The 19343-nt window shown below is 38.5% G+C and overlaps 1 protein-coding gene across 1 annotated transcript in view; it reads right to left on the bottom strand.

The window, feature by feature from the left end:
• Positions 1-19343, bottom strand: part of MALRD1 (MAM and LDL receptor class A domain containing 1) — a 593611-nt gene that overhangs the window by 104767 nt on the left and 469501 nt on the right. Inside the window, exons 34-35 of the mRNA XM_060003111.1 lie at positions 18510-18711; positions 2958-3221 (exon numbers count right to left, since the gene is read on the bottom strand). Of these exons, the coding sequence (XP_059859094.1) occupies positions 2958-3221; positions 18510-18711 (466 nt within the window). The remainder of the gene's footprint in view (positions 1-2957; positions 3222-18509; positions 18712-19343) is intronic.

Here is a 19343-nt window from a genome sequence, read left to right as displayed (position 1 = left end):
ACATCTCCGTGTCTTTCGATGTTTGGTTTTTCTTAACAGTCCTTTACGTGTTCCTTAGGATTCTGTCTGCCACCTTACCTTTTTCCTCTCTCCATTATCTCATCTATATCCGCAGCTTGAATCATCGTATGCTGATAGCTATGTATCTTTATATATCTTCCTTTAGCTCGTTCCTGAGCTCCAGACATCCATTTATAAACACATCCTGAACGTTTCACATGGATGTGCCACAGATACCATAAATACAACATGTTTAAAAATGAAGCCACATTCTTACCCTAAGAGGTCCTTCCCCTCCTATTTTTCCCAGCTCAAGGAATGGCTGATTAGCCGTCTTGTTGCCCACATCAGAAACTTGGAAACTAGTTTTGATTACTTTCTCTTCCTCTTCACTTGAATGTCTCTTAAATCTATTCCTAATCTTACCTCATGCCATTAATCTACTCAATCCCTTTATATTTCCACTGTAACATCTCCTAACCAGTCCCCCATCCTCACTGCAATCCATTCCATGTACTACTTAAACACTTCTTCCTGGCATGATGGGGTGGACTCTTTAAGACCTAGTCCCTGCTTATCTCTCCCAACCTATTTCTGCAAAAGTCCCTGTACCGCAAACTCTACTCTAGTTATATGAAATATGTTTCAATCAAACAACTTTTTCTCTATTCTTGGAACATTCTCCACTGGAATCAAGCATCTCTACTTGCCTAATGACTACCTGTCTTTCCAAAATTGGCTCTGCAATCATTTTTCTTGTTAAAATTTATAGACTCCCTAGCACCATAGTTAGGGAGTACCCTATGTTATTCAATAACACTGTTTTTATCTCTGTCACAGAACTTATCACATGGTATTCCAACTATCACTAATCTCCTTCACTAATATGTAATGTATCCAACAACCTGAGCTTGTACCATGTCATGTCCATCTGGATCGCCAATGTCCAATACAACATGTGGCATAAATTACATCCTTAATGAAGATTTGTGATGAAGGAAGGAAGGAAGGAAGGAAGGAGAGTTTATAAAATACCATTCTAAATAAATAGGTGAGCCCAGAAGGAGGGAAAAAAACCGTTATGCTTTCAATTGTTTGGTAAATTGTCACCATCAGATGCTTTTATTCTGTAATTTTGCTCTAGCATTTTGTCCATGGTTTATTTTCATGCAATTTTCCCTACAGAGTCCCAACTCAATAAATATTTTGGACATGGAGAGAAGCAATTCTTTTACAATGCCGTCTATTCCTAATGTGGACTTATTTCCCCTTAGAAGCAGAATTTCATATATTACTATCTCATCGAACACCAATTTTCCAACATATGTCTAAAAGTATAAGGATACAGTCCCTTCCTAAGCTTCTCTTTAAATAGCATTGTTATTTGAAGTCAAATACCATATGACTATATTGAACTTAATCTGATGTCTATCAGCCAAATTCCATTAGAGCCTTGATGGGAACAGGGATAAGTAACTTGGCTTCCTCTTCCTCATTCACCTCCATTTGTTTAACTTGCTCCTAAGAAAATATTATAAGACCTCACAAATTGGCTTTATTATAGAAAGAATATACATGTAGGAAATAACAGGGAGATAGAAAGCCAATCTCCAAACCTAAACCAGCAAAAGAAATTCACTGATTTAAGACAAAAACCTTCAAAAATCCAAAAGTCATCTTCCTTTTCCTTTATTCATCTTCACATCTTTTCCAGTCGTTATCATAATTCTGGATGCCCACAAAAAACAGGGCACTGAAATACCCTTCTATTTCTCCCAATAGCCCCCTCTTACAGTTACCTTCCAAACTTTACTGCTCCCCCCGACAAAAAAGTGGCCACTAACATAGGGCTTATGGAGCTCTATCATTGCAGCCCAAATACAGCACGTTATAATGTGAAACCAAGCAAACAAGGAATTAAATAAAATGTTAGTGATGCTTTGGCTCCACCACGATTATGTACTCACCTTAAAAATTTGTGTAATTTGTATAATTACTTAATTAACACTCTTCCTTCCCTATCTGACATAGGCTAATCATAATAAAGACAGAAGTTGACGGATGCAGGACTGGGAATTTTACACTCATTCTCTCAAATCTGCACAGCCCTGTAAGTTAGGTATTACATGGATGGTAAGACTGACTCAAATAATGTTGCCCAGATTGTACAAGTAGTTAGTGATAAGGATAACGTCAACCCTAATGTCCCACAGATTTACTTCTACATTAACTCTTTCCGGTTTTTTTTTTTTTTTTTTAATCTTTGGCTGCGCTGGGTCTCCACCACTGCGCGACGGCGCCCCCGACCGCGGAGAGCCCCCCTGCCGTGGAGCACGGGCTCCAGGCGCACCGGCCCCAGCAGCTGTGGCATGCAGGCTCTGCAGCCGTGGCTGGCGGGCTCCAGAGCACAGGCTCAGAAGCCACGGCGCATGCGCCAAGCCGCTCTGCGGGTCAGGGCCCGAACCCGCGTCCCCCACACTGGCAGGCGGACCCCCATCTGCATTAACTCTAATGACGTAACATCTACCCAGGTCCAGGTCCTTCCCCTAGCTACATCTATTCACTACAATGGATATTTGCCCATTTGCTCGAGCCATCTTCATGAACATTTACGGTGGGAAGAAATTATAATTACATGTCTTCAATCCATTCCCACAAACATTTATTAAAAAGATAATGGATACATAAGAGCATCCCCTACATGAATGACCCAGTTGTAAATAAAAAAGGAAATCACACACATTTAACAGAGATTAGTGTGACTACAAACAAAATGTTTCCAGAAATGCTAAGCGAGGACAATATGCTTTGTTTAGCAATATAACACAAACAACTATGTTACTTCTGATACGATCATGGTAACACTCTAGAGAACTTTACTTTATCTGTCGTGCTTTCTCTATCATTTCCAAACAGCATTTCTCCCCTGGCACACTGAGTGAATGAAAATAACTCACAGCAGCCGGATTCGTCTTCATTAAGGTGACAGTCAGGCACTCCATCACATAGCAGGAGGGATGGGATACACTCGTTGGTAGAGCACTGGAACTTCATTTGACCACAGAGCTGAGGAGGGGGGCTGAGAGAACAATCCATTTCATCAGATCCATCTATGCAGTCTTCCTGTCCATTACATTTCCCTGAGAGGGGCACACACTGGAGTGTGTAGACACAGGAAAACTGATCAGCTTCACACGGTGACAGCTGTATTGAGACAGGACCTAAAAAGAGAGCCAGTCATTTTCACATTAGGGGAGTTATCTCTCTGTCTAGTGTTGAAACATTATAGGATACTCTCATTCTCGCATAAACATGAAACATTTAGCTAATTTAAGCAAATCAATTTTCTATTAGGAGTAATATGAACTCTAACAAAACAGGCCAACATGATTAGAGAATACACCTTATCTTAACCTCAGAAACATTTATATAAAGGGCATCATTACTGTGAAAAAATGACACTTTCAAATTAAAGAAGAAATTTTGATTCATGCTCTTAAATTTGACCATCAGATTTTCCTTGAGGAGTAAAGATACCTTTATACAGTAAGTTAGGCACTTTGAAAAGTTGCAATCACAATTTTAAAATTTAAGTAAATTGGCATTATGTCATTATATCAGTATACAGTTTAGTAACTGTTTCTTAGTGGCCTCAGCTAGGGGAATTTGGCTCCTGAGAACTTGGGGAGGACTGAGTCACAGAACTGAGGTCTGCTATGGTTTTGTCACACTGCTCTTTGCCCTTGAGTCATGATCACATTTCAAAGGTCTAAAGAGTACAGATCTGTGTAGCCATATCTAAAGTGCAGATGCAATCACAGTTTAAGCTAAGATATTACACTAGTGAGAATCTTCAGGATAATGTAATTCACACCTAACCAACCCATTTTATAGATGAGGATACTGAGGCTCATAAATTTTTAGCATCCAAAGACATGATGTAAATTTAATGAGCTTTTATCATGTGAAACTGTTCCATAGCAATGGTTTAAGTCAACACTTAAAGCATGAGCAAAGAGTGTTGACTTGCTGCTGTTTCTAGAGGTCAGGGGATATCTGTGAACACACAGGGTTGCACTAATTTGCTGGAACGTTATTAGTGGAACAGTTCTTATACTTCGTATCGTCTCTGGGACAGATGTTGACGGGCTCATCAGTATTTTAAGGGAAAAGAAAATCGAAAGTAGTGGGGACCAGTTCAGGAACACCTTATTTTGTGTTTTTTACATTTTAAAACTACTATTATTTATGGGTAATATAAGAATGATTTGTTTTATACATAAGGGTGGTGGTGTGAATTCATTTTAGAAATGAAATTTAAAAGTTACTCTCCCTTACCACTCACTCAGTAGTGGTGACATATCTAGAATACATTTAAATTCAAACTCTGTGATGAAAGTCATGTATATAAGACAATCTTTGTTCATGGAAATAAGCATATTTAAGTGGGAGAGGGATAAATGTATGACTTTGAGACGTTTGTGTCATGTTCTTATTTAACTACCTAAGTCATAGCAGTGCATACAATTGCAGTATTCCAATGGAAACGTTCTGAATTCAAACTTAGAAAGTAAATTGGATTTCAATTTTTATAAATTTATATGTATAACATATATATATCTTTTGATATTTAACTATTTAACCATGGTCAAATAGTTTCTCTTCATTCTTTTTATTAATCTCACATTGAAGACAGGACAGACATCCTTACTTTCATTTCTTTCTCAAATATTTTATGGACTAAACTTTCATCTTTATACACTCACCTCAAGGTTGAACCTCAACTGTAGGTTGAAAAGGCTGAATAAACGTTTTGCATGTGACGAAAATCTAGAACCAACCTTAGTAATACACCTATTACTTAGCTAAGCTAAGGTACCAACCTTTTGTTGGGAATAACAACAAAAGGGAATAATTTTCTCTATTTCAAGACAAGTTTCTCACCTTATTCAAAATGAGTTGCATGTGTGTGTTCCTTTATATTTTTGCTTACATCAGATATGCAAAGTAAAGTTCTCTCTTTTATTTGGAGGCAGCAATTCTGTTAAATTCTAGAATCATTCATATGAAAAGATATTCAAACTCACTTGTTCTAGGTCCTTCTTTACAAGAAAACTGGTGGGCTTTATTGTCTGTAGTGGATTCTGTCTTGAATTGTCCAGAGTTTTCTATCAAGGCCCTCATGCCCCCAGCTGCTGGGAGGTTACCAGATGACAGCTCACAGCTGAGTCTACCTCTAGGATTTTCCCTCTAAAGTCACACAGCTTCCCAGGATCGGCTCCCTTCATTGGCGAATTGGGGATAAGATGGTCCAGCCCCTATGCATCAGTTTGGGACCAGTGCAGCTCCCGGGCTCCCCATGGCATCAGCGTGAGACCCCCTATGGCACCTGTATCAGAGTTCAACCCTCCCTCTGCCCAGCCCTGCTTCCTTCACTTCACAGGGGTTGTTCCTGGGAGAATTTCCAATAAACCTTTTGCATAGGAATCAGGGCCTCACAGTTCACTTCCCTGGGAACCTAAGATACTATCCCACCATCAAAATGCATCTTGTTTTAAATTAAACACCCTCTCCACACTGTCGAATCACTTCTCAAATTTTCCATGGAAATACTTTTGTTGCAAGAGGAACCTGAACTTGCACCCCTAAAGGGAGTCTAGGTAGACCCTTAGCCGGAAGTAGTTCTCCATAAGCTCAACATTTCTTTTAAGTCTCTTGTTTTATCTGATCAAAATTCTACATTCTACGACATAGGACATTCAAGCTTTTTCACTATAAAAGACTTCCTCCAGGAATTCAAATAAAATGAATACTCTTGGAAGATGTACTATGTATATCTTCTGAACTGAATGCCTTCTACTGCATACCCTCTTTGAGAAGTTAAGAAGGTTTCCCTAAAATTTTAATATTAATGTGTTTATTCTTGGGTATCAGCCATGGAGTTACCTAATTAAGACAGTTAATGTCTTTCTCATATAATTCTATGAAAAATGAACGATATTAATTGTTCTCTTTTATAACCTGAAAAACATTAGCACCACCTTAAATGCATATTACTAAGTGAAAACAGTCAATCTTAAAAGCCTACATATTGTCTGACTCCAGCTATATGATATTCTGGAAAAGGCAAACAATGGATATTGTAAAATGGTCGTTGGTTACCCAGAGATGGTAGAAAGGAAGGGAGGAACAAGGGGGGACTTTTAGAGCTGTAAAACTCTTCTTTATGGCTCTGTAATGGTGGATGCATGCCATGGCACAGACTGAATGTTTACATCCCCCCCAAATTTCGTATGTTGAGACATAATTCCCAATGTGATGACATTTGGAGGTGGGGTTTTGGGAGCTGATTAGGTCATGAGAGTGGAGCCCTCAGGAATGCAATTAGTGCTCTTATTAAAACTGGCCCTTGCCCTTTCCACTTTGTGAGGACCCAGCAAGAAGGCACTAGTTGAGGAAATAGTTTTGCACCAGACACCAAATCTGCCAGCATATTCGTCTTGGACTTCTTAGCCTCCAAAACTATGAGAAAGAAATATTTGTAGGCATCCAAGTCTATGATATTCCGTTACAGCATTCTGAATAGATTAAGACATGCCATTACACATTTGTCAAAAGTAACAGAAATTATAATACCAAGAGTGAAAGCTAATGTAAACTATGGGCTTTGGGTGACAGGGATGTGTCAATGTTGATTAGTCAGCTGTAACAAACATAACATTATGGTGCTGGAAGGGTGATTATGGGGGAGGCAGGTGTACCCACACTCTGTAATTTACACCTAATTTTGCTGTGAACTGAAAACTGTTTTAAAAAATAAAATGTGTGTGTGTATGAATCTCAACACCAATATCCCTCAGAATCTACATTCTAGCCCAAGCTCTTCACTAGTGGTGGAAAGGGTGGAGGAGAGACACAGGGCAGTGGATGTTGGGTTACCTACAACATGAAGCTGTGACGGAGCTCGCTCTCTCCCCCAACACACAGAGGCCCCAGACGCAAAAGAAAATCAAGAATATATTTTCCGTGCTAGGGAAAATCAAGAGCTGAAGAAGCAGAACCTATTAAGAGGCCCCCAAAGAGTTATCATTGTTACTCAGCATCAATATTTGCCACAATGATAGTGAATTCCTTCCTAACTATGAATAGTGATACCACTGCAAATGTCTGAAATTGCATAAAGGAAGAGTTTTCTGCCTTCATATAACCTCAAATAATCTAAAACATACATGAATGTGGAAACATATACAAAAATATGAAATGTTAGAGCAGTTGCTGGTCATTTCTTTCTTGTCATGAGGCCTGGAACCCAGAGAGACCCCAGAGGATAAGAGATACATTCCTCTTTTATCATCTCCAGATGGTCCTACACTATATTTCCTGGTCTGACATATCTGTGCTGGTATGGCCTCTTTTATATGCAATGTTGGGCCAGGTTATGTACTTGACCTAATTTAATGCTATTGTTCACTGACAGCTCTATTCCATATTAACTGAACTTTATTTAATAGTCAAAGAATTGCCCAAATGTTAAACTCTTAACTTCTACTTTAGGGCCAATATTATTAAATAATTCCCCCTTTTAATTCCTGCTTCACATTGCTTCCAAAATACATTTCCTAAAGGAAGAATCCTGTTCAAAACTGGTTCTCCAATGCCTCACAGGGTGGTCCGCTGTCCTTACCAGATTAAGGTCCACTGCCCTGTGGTTATTCAACGACCTAACTCCTGACTCAGCCTCACCTATATTCTCCCAATAAAGCCTAAAATTGCAGAGGAAATCATGACTATTTCAATTATGACTGTATTGTACTCTTTGCCGCCTGGGATGGGGCAGGAAGGAGAACGCCGTTGTCGTTCCTGTGAGTGGGAAGGTTTTCACTTACAGATATCATGAGTGGGTGTTTTGGCGTCTAAGATTACATCTTTGTCTCAGTGTAGAAGGCTTGAGATGGAGAGTGGGAAGCTGTCTCTTCATCACACACCACAAATATACACAATTGAAGGAAATCTAAGAGTCTGAGGCAATCGTCTGTGAGGGAATATTGCCGAATTTCAAGTACACTTTGGGGACACCTGTTTTACATGTCTCAGGCAGGTGAAAGGAGAGAGAGGCAGGTACTGAGATGGAGATATCGAGGTGGGCAGTAGAGAAGACCACTCAGGAGTTAGACGTGGTGGTCTCTCAGAGATCTCTCAGCTGTACTGTCTCAACTGCCTCGATGAAAGAGAAACTAGAGAAAGTGGCTGTGATACCCCATAACTTCCAGTTAACAGGGCATTGGCACTAAACACAAATACATACAACTATGTTTAACTTCATATTAACTTCTGAGGAATATGAATAAGTAGCTTTACCTAAAGTTTGGAGTGTTCTACATGATTGAATTAGTTTTACTTTTAAAACCACATAATTTTAAGACTAATTTCTGCCTTTCTAATAAAATAATTTAAAATGTACAGCTGTATAGCTGAAACTAACACAACTATACCCCAATAAAAATTGAAAAAAAAGGAAAATACACTTGAAGTCAAAAAGAACTACTAGAAATAGTAGTTCATTCATTGCTTAATAATAAACAAAAATTGATTTATGGAGAAGATAAAAAAATGATCACTTTAATGTGTGTTGGGTTATGAATGCTGCCCCATATGAAACCCTACATGAGGCATACCCAACTAACATTACCTTAATTACACTGTAATCAGAAAGAGCAGAAAGGGCAAAATGCAAGATCTGGATGTTTCAGCACCTGAACTGACCTCCTAATTGATCCATCATCTGCTCCATCGGGCAGAGAAGACCAACCATGGGCCTGTCATTCCTTTAGACCCCTTTTTATCAAAAACTGGTTATTTCTCTAAACTCATGCTCTCTATTTTGACCAAGTTTATATTAGTGAAAATGATAACTCATACATATAAACCTATTTATTTACTCTTTGTTAAGCCAACAAACTTGTTCTTTGTTTTCTATTTTCCCATTTCCAACTATTTCCACAAAGAGTGACTGGTCTTCTCTAGGTAAAATGTTCTCATATGCCAATAAGATGCTCTCAGAAAAACTGGTCATTCTGTTGAAGTCACTTGTTTTCAATGAAAAAAAAAAAAAAACTTTTCTTAAAACAGATTTTTTTAGTGAAGCAGTGTCACTTTCTTATTTTATTTCTTAGGCAACAAACAAACAAGCTTGTTTTCATAAAGTCTGAGCGTTTTCCAGATAACAACATATGTGTTCCAGGCAATCAGGAAACCCATAATAGAAGTAAACATTAATAGCCCAAGAGAACAAAACAGGCCCAGATTGACCTTGGCTATTGAAAAACTCCCAGAATCCCTCAGACACACTTGGTCTGGTAAAACACTGGCCCGCTGAATATTTCCAAATAAAAAGAAAAGAGTCAGCAAAGGTTATGATAATTTTCAAAAATGACTATATGGTAGACAAATGACTAACTCACCATACCATATTTTATTTTAAATATACATATATATTTATATACTATGGATACATAAATATATATGATTCTGTGGTAAACGTCCTTGTTCATATAAAAGCATTCACCTTTAAGACAGTGTTGGGACAGTGAACTGTGGTTTATCTTCACATTCAATATGAGGAACTTGTCAAACCCAGGCTAATGGAGTATGGTTCCTACTGGGACTGATTTTTCCATGGTTGTCATTTAGATTTCTTCCCCCTAATTCAATAAAATTCCTTCCAGCCTGAAGATCAGCAGGAAACCCAATAAGAACCACCTCACAGTATAACAGACAAGCTCCACCAGATGTAGTTAAGAGGGAATCCTGATCTTACTCCCATAAGCCTGCTTGGTATTAGCTTTTAATGCCATTTTCCAGTTTTTGTGTTTTTTCCTTCTAATCTAGTGTCCCTTCCAGGAATAAAGGGGAATTATCCCATCATTTGACAAACTGGGAGGACTTCATGGACTCTGACTGCAATAATAGATTTAAAACCTAATAATATTCTATAAGCCGATAAGTGAATCAGGATCGACTGATAATCAATTTCATTCAGCTTTTTGTACATTCATCACTATTTGTTTAAAAATTAGGCCCATGAATCACTAACTGAATCAAAATTATGAAAATGACCCATGCGTTAAAACCATGTTCTAAATCATTTATCTACAGTGCTATATCTCTTCTGATATAAAATGGATATCTACTCTATATCATACACTTATTTCAAATTTATATTTTTATCAATCAACCTAAAGTTAAAGATACTCATACTCACTAAAATTTTCTTTAAAAGACAAGATAATGACAATGGAGATTTTTCAATGGAGAGGAACTGAAAATGACAGAAAACAAGCTACACATATCACAAAATACCATGTAAGATATATCACAGGAGAACTGCAAACTTAAGGTCTTAACAATCTGGAACAGAGTTTGCTTTCCTGCTGGGGATATTAAGGATAAATTCATGAGGAAGGTGGCTTTTGCTCTGCCCTTGAAAGTGAAAAAGGATTTACACAAGAGGAGATAAAGGGCAGGGCATCTCCAGCCTGAGAGCAGTAAGATTAAAGTCAATGAGATGAGAGGACAGAATATGGGACATGACTAGAGAAAGGCAAGAGGTCTTACTTTAAGGGATCATTTCATAACCAGAATCAGAGAGATAAGACAGGAGCTGCGACAAAGGATAAGAAACATATTCAGTAGGCAAGTGACAGCCTCTAAGCATTTTTCTTCCTTACAACTTGTATGAATTTATGTATATTGATTAGTCTCAGTTTTATTTCATCTCTCACCATTGGAGTATAGATAGAAAATTTATTGTTTCTCGTCAGCTTTGTAAATTGGTCCAGATGGTTGCAGAATATTCAAGCTCGATTATGATTTTTTAAAAAAGAAGAGGAATGGTCGTCAGCCAGAGGTGGCTGATGTGGAAATTAGAAATGAAAGTGTAACTTACAAGACTCTGAAGTGTAGACATATGATTTGGGCTTGGTCAACAGTATGCTTCCAACCAGCTCCTTTAATTTTAAGGGAGTGACAAAGGGACGATTAGAGATTACTCATAATGGTGGCAGGAAAGTAGATAGCCCAGCTCTGAAAGAAGTATTCATAGGCAGTGGACTTAGGTAGTTTCAGCCTCTGGTTTACTCAGTCTTACTCACTTCCCACTTATTTTTCTGTCTTAGATTCTTAGTTTTACATTTAATTTTTGGAGCAATCAATATTCTTTCAATAAGCTTATTTTCTGCCTTTAAGTGAGCCCGAGTCAGGTTCTGTTGCTTGCAATAAAAAATTCTTTTTGTTATCGTGGTGAATAAGAAAAACGCAAGGTCTACTTTTCTGGAACTTACACTATAGTAGGGACTAGAAGATTAAGCCGGTAGTTACGTGTGTGTGTAAATTAGATAGGTCTGTTATGCAGCCATAACAGGGATTCCGATGAGTAATAAGAAGGCCTTGAAGTAGAGTTTGAGCTGTAAAATGGAACTGAGGGGGAAAAAAGAAGGCAGAATCTCTGGTTTCAAAGTGGATATTGAGAAAAGGATAAAGGCACTAAAAACTTGATGACATCTCTTTATGGTTCATAAACAAGAGGTTTTTGAGGCTTTTTTTAAAAATATAAACTCATACAAATGGTACAAATATCCTTATTATGAGATTAGTTTTCATTAGCAAACTCTTCACCCATTATGAGAAGTAAATATGCTCATTCTTTGCCCTGGACCACAGCCGTAGTTTTCACTCCTCTGTCTAGCTGGGAGGAAAGGAGCATCAGTACCCCTGAGGCTCCTTCCTCTGACGTGTGTGTATGGCAGCCTGTTGTACTGCTTCGCCAAAGCTGACTGTGTGCTTTTCTTCTCAAATACACCTTCGGTGAGGTCATACTGGCAACCTGAAATTAACCATGCTGGGGTATTTCACCAAGGAAATAGGGAAATGCTACACATCAGGGATTTTTTCCCCCTTGAGAGCTAGTCTACCAACACACCACTGAATATTTCTTATGAATATTCATTGATGGCTCAATAAGTTACTTCCATACACTTGATGCTGCCTTCAAGTCAAATGAAATCATCTTAGAACTATAGTTTTAGAGCTGAGAGAGTTTCAAATGCACTTTATAATATTTTAGGCTTCCACGTATGCGTCATTATCCTAATATGTCCTTAGTTTGTAAATTCCTGGAGAGCTGGCGATAATATTATAGGCACATATGTCCTTCCAATCTAAATCCAGGGCAGCACACAGTAGATTCTCAACTTTGACTAAATGAAGGGCAGACTTACTCAAGTTCACAAATACAGCAAGTAGCAAGAAGTCTTCTGTGTCTTCGTGCAATGACATTTCTGCCATAACCCTAGATCCCTTTGAACTCCCTCCTCATTCTCTCTGGACTCTCTTCTTTTGTATGTCATTCTCTATGCCTTCCTTCTGCCTTCCTAATCCTCTTTTACAAACCAAGTCCCATATGATCATAAAATGATAGACCTGAAAGTGTTAAGAGATTATCTATATCATTTCCCTGATGACAAAACATGGTCTAAGGAGTTTAAATTAGTTTCTTAAAATTATACAAGTATTTAGTGATACAGTCACGATTTAGACTCATGTCTCTAAATTTTTAGTGTAGTTGTCATCTTTCTATCACTCAATATAGCCACACAGAATCTATTGGATTCTCTCTGCGTCTCTCTTTGTCTCTGTCTCTGTCTCTCTTACCTCCCAAACAAGGGTTTGAAAATAAGACTGGAGGCAGAGTTCATTGGTGGTGGTGAAAGGAGGTACCATATGTCGATAAATTCAGTTGATGACTTTTACTTATTCATCTACTCATTTGACATATTTCTTTATTCATAGGACATGTTTATTGAGTAGCTCCTGTACAACAGGACTCTGCTAGGCATGCAGAATACATCACTGAAGATGATATAAATGATGAAGATGATGAAAACAGACAAATGTCTCCATCTTTAAATAATTTGCATTCAAGAGAATAGACCTGTCCTGGAAACGCTCCAGAGTAATACTTGCTGCTCAAATTCAGAGATGTGAAACAAGAATGAAAATCTCTATTCCAGAATGACGTGAGAGCCACTGTCGTTTAGCAGTGATAATAGAACAGGAGAACTTGTGGCTGCTTATTCCCCTTGGATGCCTTATGAATTTCATTATTTGTCTGGCACCTTGCTAGTTACTCTCATTTTATACTTACCAAGTCAATTTAAAAAAGGATGCCCTAGGATAATATTTCTTTTCTTTGCATTCACTTCCTGAAGATCATTTTCTTTCAATTTAACAAAAAAATCTAGTTGGAAAGTTTGTTCATAAAGTGAATCCCTAAAACTGGAGTTTTCTTAGATTTAAAATCCACAGCAGCATCCCTCGTTATTTACTGTGTATTTAAATAATGGAGCATCGGACTCAGTACATTTCATTTAGGAATGTTAATTAGTAGAAGACAAGATGTTGCAGAATTATTCTTAGGTTTTTTTTGCCTGAAATAGTTAATGCTTTACGAAACAGAAGTAAAGTCATGGATGTAGAGAACAAACTTATGGCTATCAGGGGATAAGTGGGGGGAGGGATAAATTGGGAGATTGGGATTGACATATACACACTACTATATACAAAATAGATTACTAATAAGAACCTGCTGTATAGCACAGGGAACTCTACTCAATACTCTATAATGGTCTGTGTGGGAAGAGAATCTAAAAAAAAAAAAAGAGTGGATATATGTATATGTATAACTGATTCACTTTGCTGTACACCTGAAGCTAACACAACACTGTTAATCAACTACACTCCAATAAAAATTTTTTAAAAAATTAGTTACTGCAACTCTTTTCAGGAAAGGCACATTTCCTAAATCTTGATGATATCATTTCATGGATAAGAAAAATGGGGTCAAGTGGGTAGTAAGTGTTTTAATGACAATTTGAACCCAGTTCTTGGTTATAAAGTAGACATCAGTGTTACCAGTTGTACTCGTTTCCTAGGGATGCCATAACAAAGTACCAAAAACTGGATGGCTTAAAATGATAGACATTTATTCTCTCACAGTGCCATAGGCCAAAAGTCTGAAATTCAAGGTGCTCACAGAGACACACTATCTCTGAAGGCTCTAGGGGAGAACGCAGTCCATTCCTTTCTCTTAGCTTCTGGTTTTCCTGGCCATCCTTGTCATGCCTTTACTCAGAGATGCATCACTTCAATCTCTGCTTCCTTCATCACATGATATTCTTCCTGTGTGTCTGTTGCTGTGTCCCTTCTCCTCTCCTTAGAACGACACCAGTCATATTATATTAAGGGCCAACCCTACTCCAGTATGACCTCCTCTTAACTCGCATCTTAATTACATCTGCAAAGACCTTACTTCCAAATAAGCTCACATTTTGAGGACCTGGGAAGGCCATGGATTTGGAGGAGGACACTATTCAACCCAGAACACCAAAATAATCTGCTTCCTACCTATCATTCCCCTTCCAGCTGTGTCTACCGGTATTTGCCCCCTTATTAGACTCCTGAAAAAAATTCTGTAGATATGTACCATATCTTCAAGTATGCTACATTTTCTCACTCACTGTTGCTTCAAATACTGTACAATGTCTTGTATAGTTTTAAAGGCAGCAATGTCCTACCAGCCCTGTAAAATGTTTCTTCACCAGGGAGAAAAATGTGTTCCTTCTTGTTTCAAATTATAGAACAAAAATAGAAAACACCTTCCACCCTGGAAACTCACATGGTTAAAAAAACCAGACTCTGTGAAAATAAATGCATTTCTCTGCCGACTCAGAATTGCTGGAGGTGCTTTGTTGCATAAAGGATGTCTCCATTCAGAAAATGTTTCCCTGGGAAACCTGAAGTAATTAAAGGAAGGATAGAGAAGTAATAACATAGAAACTAAAGATCTGTGGGGTAGGGAAGGGGTCGCCATTGTAGGGCAATCTTCTAAATGGAAAGAAAACTACAGGTAACTTATGGTGACAAATGCTGCAGTTCTACATCCCTTCATATTCTGGGAGAGTGCATCTTATTGAGGGTGTGTGGGGTGAATGGTCAAAACAACCAAAAAACCTAATATGAGGTTGAAATGAAGTTGAGAGTTTTTAATCTTAGGATGCTGTTTTTAATCTTAGGATGTTAATCTGGACATCAGAAAATGTAATATGCTAAATGTAAAAATCTGGATATCTTATTATAGATTTGGAGAATATTATCTAAGTTAATTTAGCTTGCTTAGTTCACTTGAATCGAGACTGAGCTAATTAAGGAAAGATGGAAGCAGCAAGTATTCAATAGTTTTGATGGTAGAGAATTTTTCACATTCTCTGAGAGCTGAATGAAGAAGGACACACATGGATGAATATTGGAAACATTTATCTAATCTTTCTCTTGCTTTGTTCAACAAATATTCATTGTAGAAGGCCGTGTACCACCTGAATTTTAACATTTTTTTACAACTCTATTCCATTGGAAAACTGTGTCCATCCTGGGCATTTTCATTCAATAAAAATAGAATATTTGGAGAGAACTTCATTGAAATTTGATCAGTTTTAAATTTTATGTGATAATAATGCTTCCTTTATACAGTATTACTAGGAAATGAAGTTTTCCTTGCTGAGTGCTAACACTTCGAAGACCATTTTTACCAAACGTTTTGGAGGCATAAATATATAATTGCTATTTTTTTCTTTTTAAAAAATCTTTAAAAATTCCATGTGAGGAGAGTGACATCAGAAAGATGGTAGAATAGGAGGTCCCTAGCTCACATCCCTCCAACCCCAAACAACAAACTAGCAGTCACCCATGGACAAAAGTGCCTTCGTGGGAGTTTCAAGCTATCCTGGCAGGAGTTGTGAAACTCTGGTGAAGCCCAAGACCAGGGAGAGCTGCTTGGAGAAGGGAGGCCCATGCTCTGGTGGCAGGTTCACTGAAAGTGGTCCTGGATACAGACCAAGAGTAGCCCCATTTCCCAGTGGACTCAGCTACAGCCATGCTTGGCCACACTTCCACAACCAGCCCAACATGCCCAGAGGTGGGGGAGGACCCATGCCTGTCTGTGCCCCATTAAGAGGCCGCCTGACCTTGGACGTGACTGAAGATCCTGCAGCAGTCCTATGACCCAGTTCCAGCCCTGCTCTACTGCATTCCAGGAGTTAGTCCTGCCTACACACATTTGTGCCCCTGGAAGCAGGCCCGCTGACGTCAGTCCTGGCTGTGGACCCTGGAGCTGTCCTGTGACTAGTTGCAACCCTGCTCTGCCACGGTTCAGTTCCTGCTCCCTCAGCAACCAGGAGGAGCCCTGTGTGTACTCCCAGTCACAGGCCTGCTGGCTTCAATCTGACCATGGTCCCTGAGGCGGCCTCGTGACCTGGCTTGAATCCCACATCATGTGATTCCCAGAGAACAAGAGAGAAAGAGAAAAAGGCAGAAAGTTCACCTAGAGAAATAATGGCCAAAAACATCCTAAATCTTGGAAAGGATATAGAAATCCAGACTCATGAAGCTCAAAAGTGCCCAAACAGGGCTTCCCTCGTGGCACAGTGGTTGAGAGTCCGCCTGCCGATGCAGGGGACACGGGTTCGTGCCCCGGTCCGGGAAGATCCCACATGCCGTGGAGCGGCTGCGCCCGTGAGCCATGGCCGCTGAGTCTGCGCGTCCGGAGCCTGTGCTCCGCAACGGGAGAGGCCTCAGCGGTGAGAGTCCCGCGTATGGGGAAAAAAAAAAAAGTGCCGAAACAGGATCAACTCAAAGAAGTCTACCCAGATACACATTATAATTAAATCATTAAGAGTCAAAGAAAAGAAAGAATTTTGAAAGCAGCAAGAGCAAAGTAACTTGCCACATACAAAAGAACCTCCATGAGGCTATCAGCAGATTTCTCAGCAGGATTTTTCAAGGGATTTTTTCCTGAGACGAACGGTGACAAAAATAATTTGGTTGCAGTTACAGGCACATTTGGAGGAAGGGAAGAGAAAATTAAGGAAGTTCATTATAAACGGGCTCTATTTTCTGTTCAAAGGATATAAGAACATTGGCAGAGTGAAGAAAGTTCAAGGAAGAGACGAGGATTTGAGGATTGTTGTAGAAAAGTAGCGCCAGGGAATGGTCCTAAACCTGCATCTGGGACTGTTGGAAGTCCAGCTAACGTGATAAGTTGACATTTTTAGTGGTCCCAATGAGTATGACCAGTAGCAGTTTGGAAAATGCAAATGGCTACGGCTACTGTAAGTCAATTTCAAAGACTGATAAAGCCATTATACGGAACATGAGCTAGATACTTGGATCTATTCTACAGGGATGGTCTGATAAATAAATGTGTTAATACTTGCAAAGTACTTAGCAGAGTTCCTGGAACATAATTAGGACCCAAATTTATGTTAAAATGAAAAAAAGAGGACAGAATTCAAAGTGCTTGATTAAGAATGGAATTGAGGTGTTAGATCATTAAATCTGAGACCATTAGGGGAAAAGTATAAAAAGCTTGTTTTATGGAAAAAAACAGGAAACATTGCAAATCTAGAGTTGTATTTTTTCTTATTACTTACATTGGAAAACAGGTTTAGGAGGAGCAGAAGACATAAATGTAGAAGACATAATGATTATAGTTTTCAAAAAGTAGAAGACATAATGATTATATTATATTTTTTAACTCTAAATTTTCAGAGGGGATGATAAAGTTCAGAATATAACTATGGGAGTTGGTTAATGAGGAAAAATATTTATGAAAGTTACTAGAATTTAAGAGGCCAATGTTTCACACAGTTTGATTCACCTGGAGGTTGAGATTGCCCAGGATTTAGAATCCAGTGGAAAACCATGAGAAAAAGAACCCAGATGTGTGGCTTTAAACGAGAAGAAAAGTTTGAATAAAGGCTGTAAGAACAGAACTTTGAAAGAGGCATGGAGTAGTCTGAAAGGCAATGACCCTACTCTCTAATGTTGATAACGTGAAGAATTTATAAGAGAGCAAATAGCTACTTAACTGGAAGCATCTTAAACATTAGAAATTCAGATTTCAGTTAAGGCGATGATTTCTAAGAAAAGGAGTTACTGACAAGATTTTTTTTTCTTTATGCAATAGAATCAGAGTTCTAGATTGTAGTGTAGAAACAGAAGGGAAATGGCCCAGGGAAAGGGAAAAGCTAATATGGATGGAAAAGACAGTCTGGAAGATGACAGGTGAACAGAGGAATCTTTACCTCGTGCAGTTGTTGTGAACCTTTGGAAATAAAGAAAGTAGACAATAAAGCTATACTGATGGAACTAAATTTTCTCTGGGTTTCTTAAAGAATTTTAGTCTAAGCTATTCTGCTGCCTAGAGGATATGAAAATTTCATGATAAAGTTTCATGGGGAGAAAAACTTTACCTCCGGCAGTACATACTGTTCTTTCTACAATGTATGAGTAGGACCGGATGTGAAAAGAAGTGCAATGCCTCAGAAATTCCCCATTTTTCTATATTCAGATATTTAAAACAATCCTTGAACATCCCATTTTCTGAAGGGATGGCTTACCTTCAAATCTACATTCTGGGGTAAAGGAGATGTCATCAAGGGCAATAAAGATGTTCTCTTTTCCGCTCAGATCAGCTTCAAATGCCACCTTAAATGGACTGTTACTGGAGAGAGGTACATGTCCATACATCCAACCGGTTCTTTTATTGCCAATCACTGACCACACCAGGATGCTTAGTCCAGATTCCTCAACAGTATACACCTAAAAATGGGGAGGAAAAAGAAACAGAGAAAAATCAACTCTTCATTGTTTGGAAGTTAGAGGCATATGGGCATCCAGGTTGTTGTTGAAAGAATGGAATCTAGCAATGCGACAGCTCAATAATAATACTTTTAATCATCCTTGATGTACAATCTGTTCTATAACATAGTGGGCAAGATCCAGCTTATACTCAGGCAAGGTGTGGTTATAAAGTGAGACTATGGATGTTATATTTCCTTTGGCGAGTTAGACCTTTGTTTAGTTTTGACATATCGATTTCCGTGTACCAAATTAGACATGGCCCCAAACTGTAACTATCTCAAGTATCTAAAAAGCTGGTGGAGGTGTACAACTAGAATTTTTCACCACTTAAAAAAACTTCATCCATCTCGACTAAGGTGTGTTACTGTAGAAAATCCTCATAGTAAATGAATATGAGAGTAAACAAGTCATTTCAGGAACCAATCTGTGGAAAATATTTAACATTTTGACAGACAGAAAATCTATCTGAATTAACTAACGTCAATATTCAGGACTTTTTAAAGTATAAGGACTAACAGATTCAAAAGGAAGAGAAATAGAAATAGAGCTTGTTTTGAAACCAACCACCATGACAAGTTCTGATTTTTTTT

The sequence above is a fragment of the Delphinus delphis genome, chromosome 2, assembly GCF_949987515.2.
Source record: "Delphinus delphis chromosome 2, mDelDel1.2, whole genome shotgun sequence".
Lineage (NCBI taxonomy): Eukaryota > Metazoa > Chordata > Mammalia > Artiodactyla > Delphinidae > Delphinus > Delphinus delphis.
Note: the sequence above shows the minus strand (reverse complement) of the source record. Positions and strands in the feature narration are given on the sequence as shown.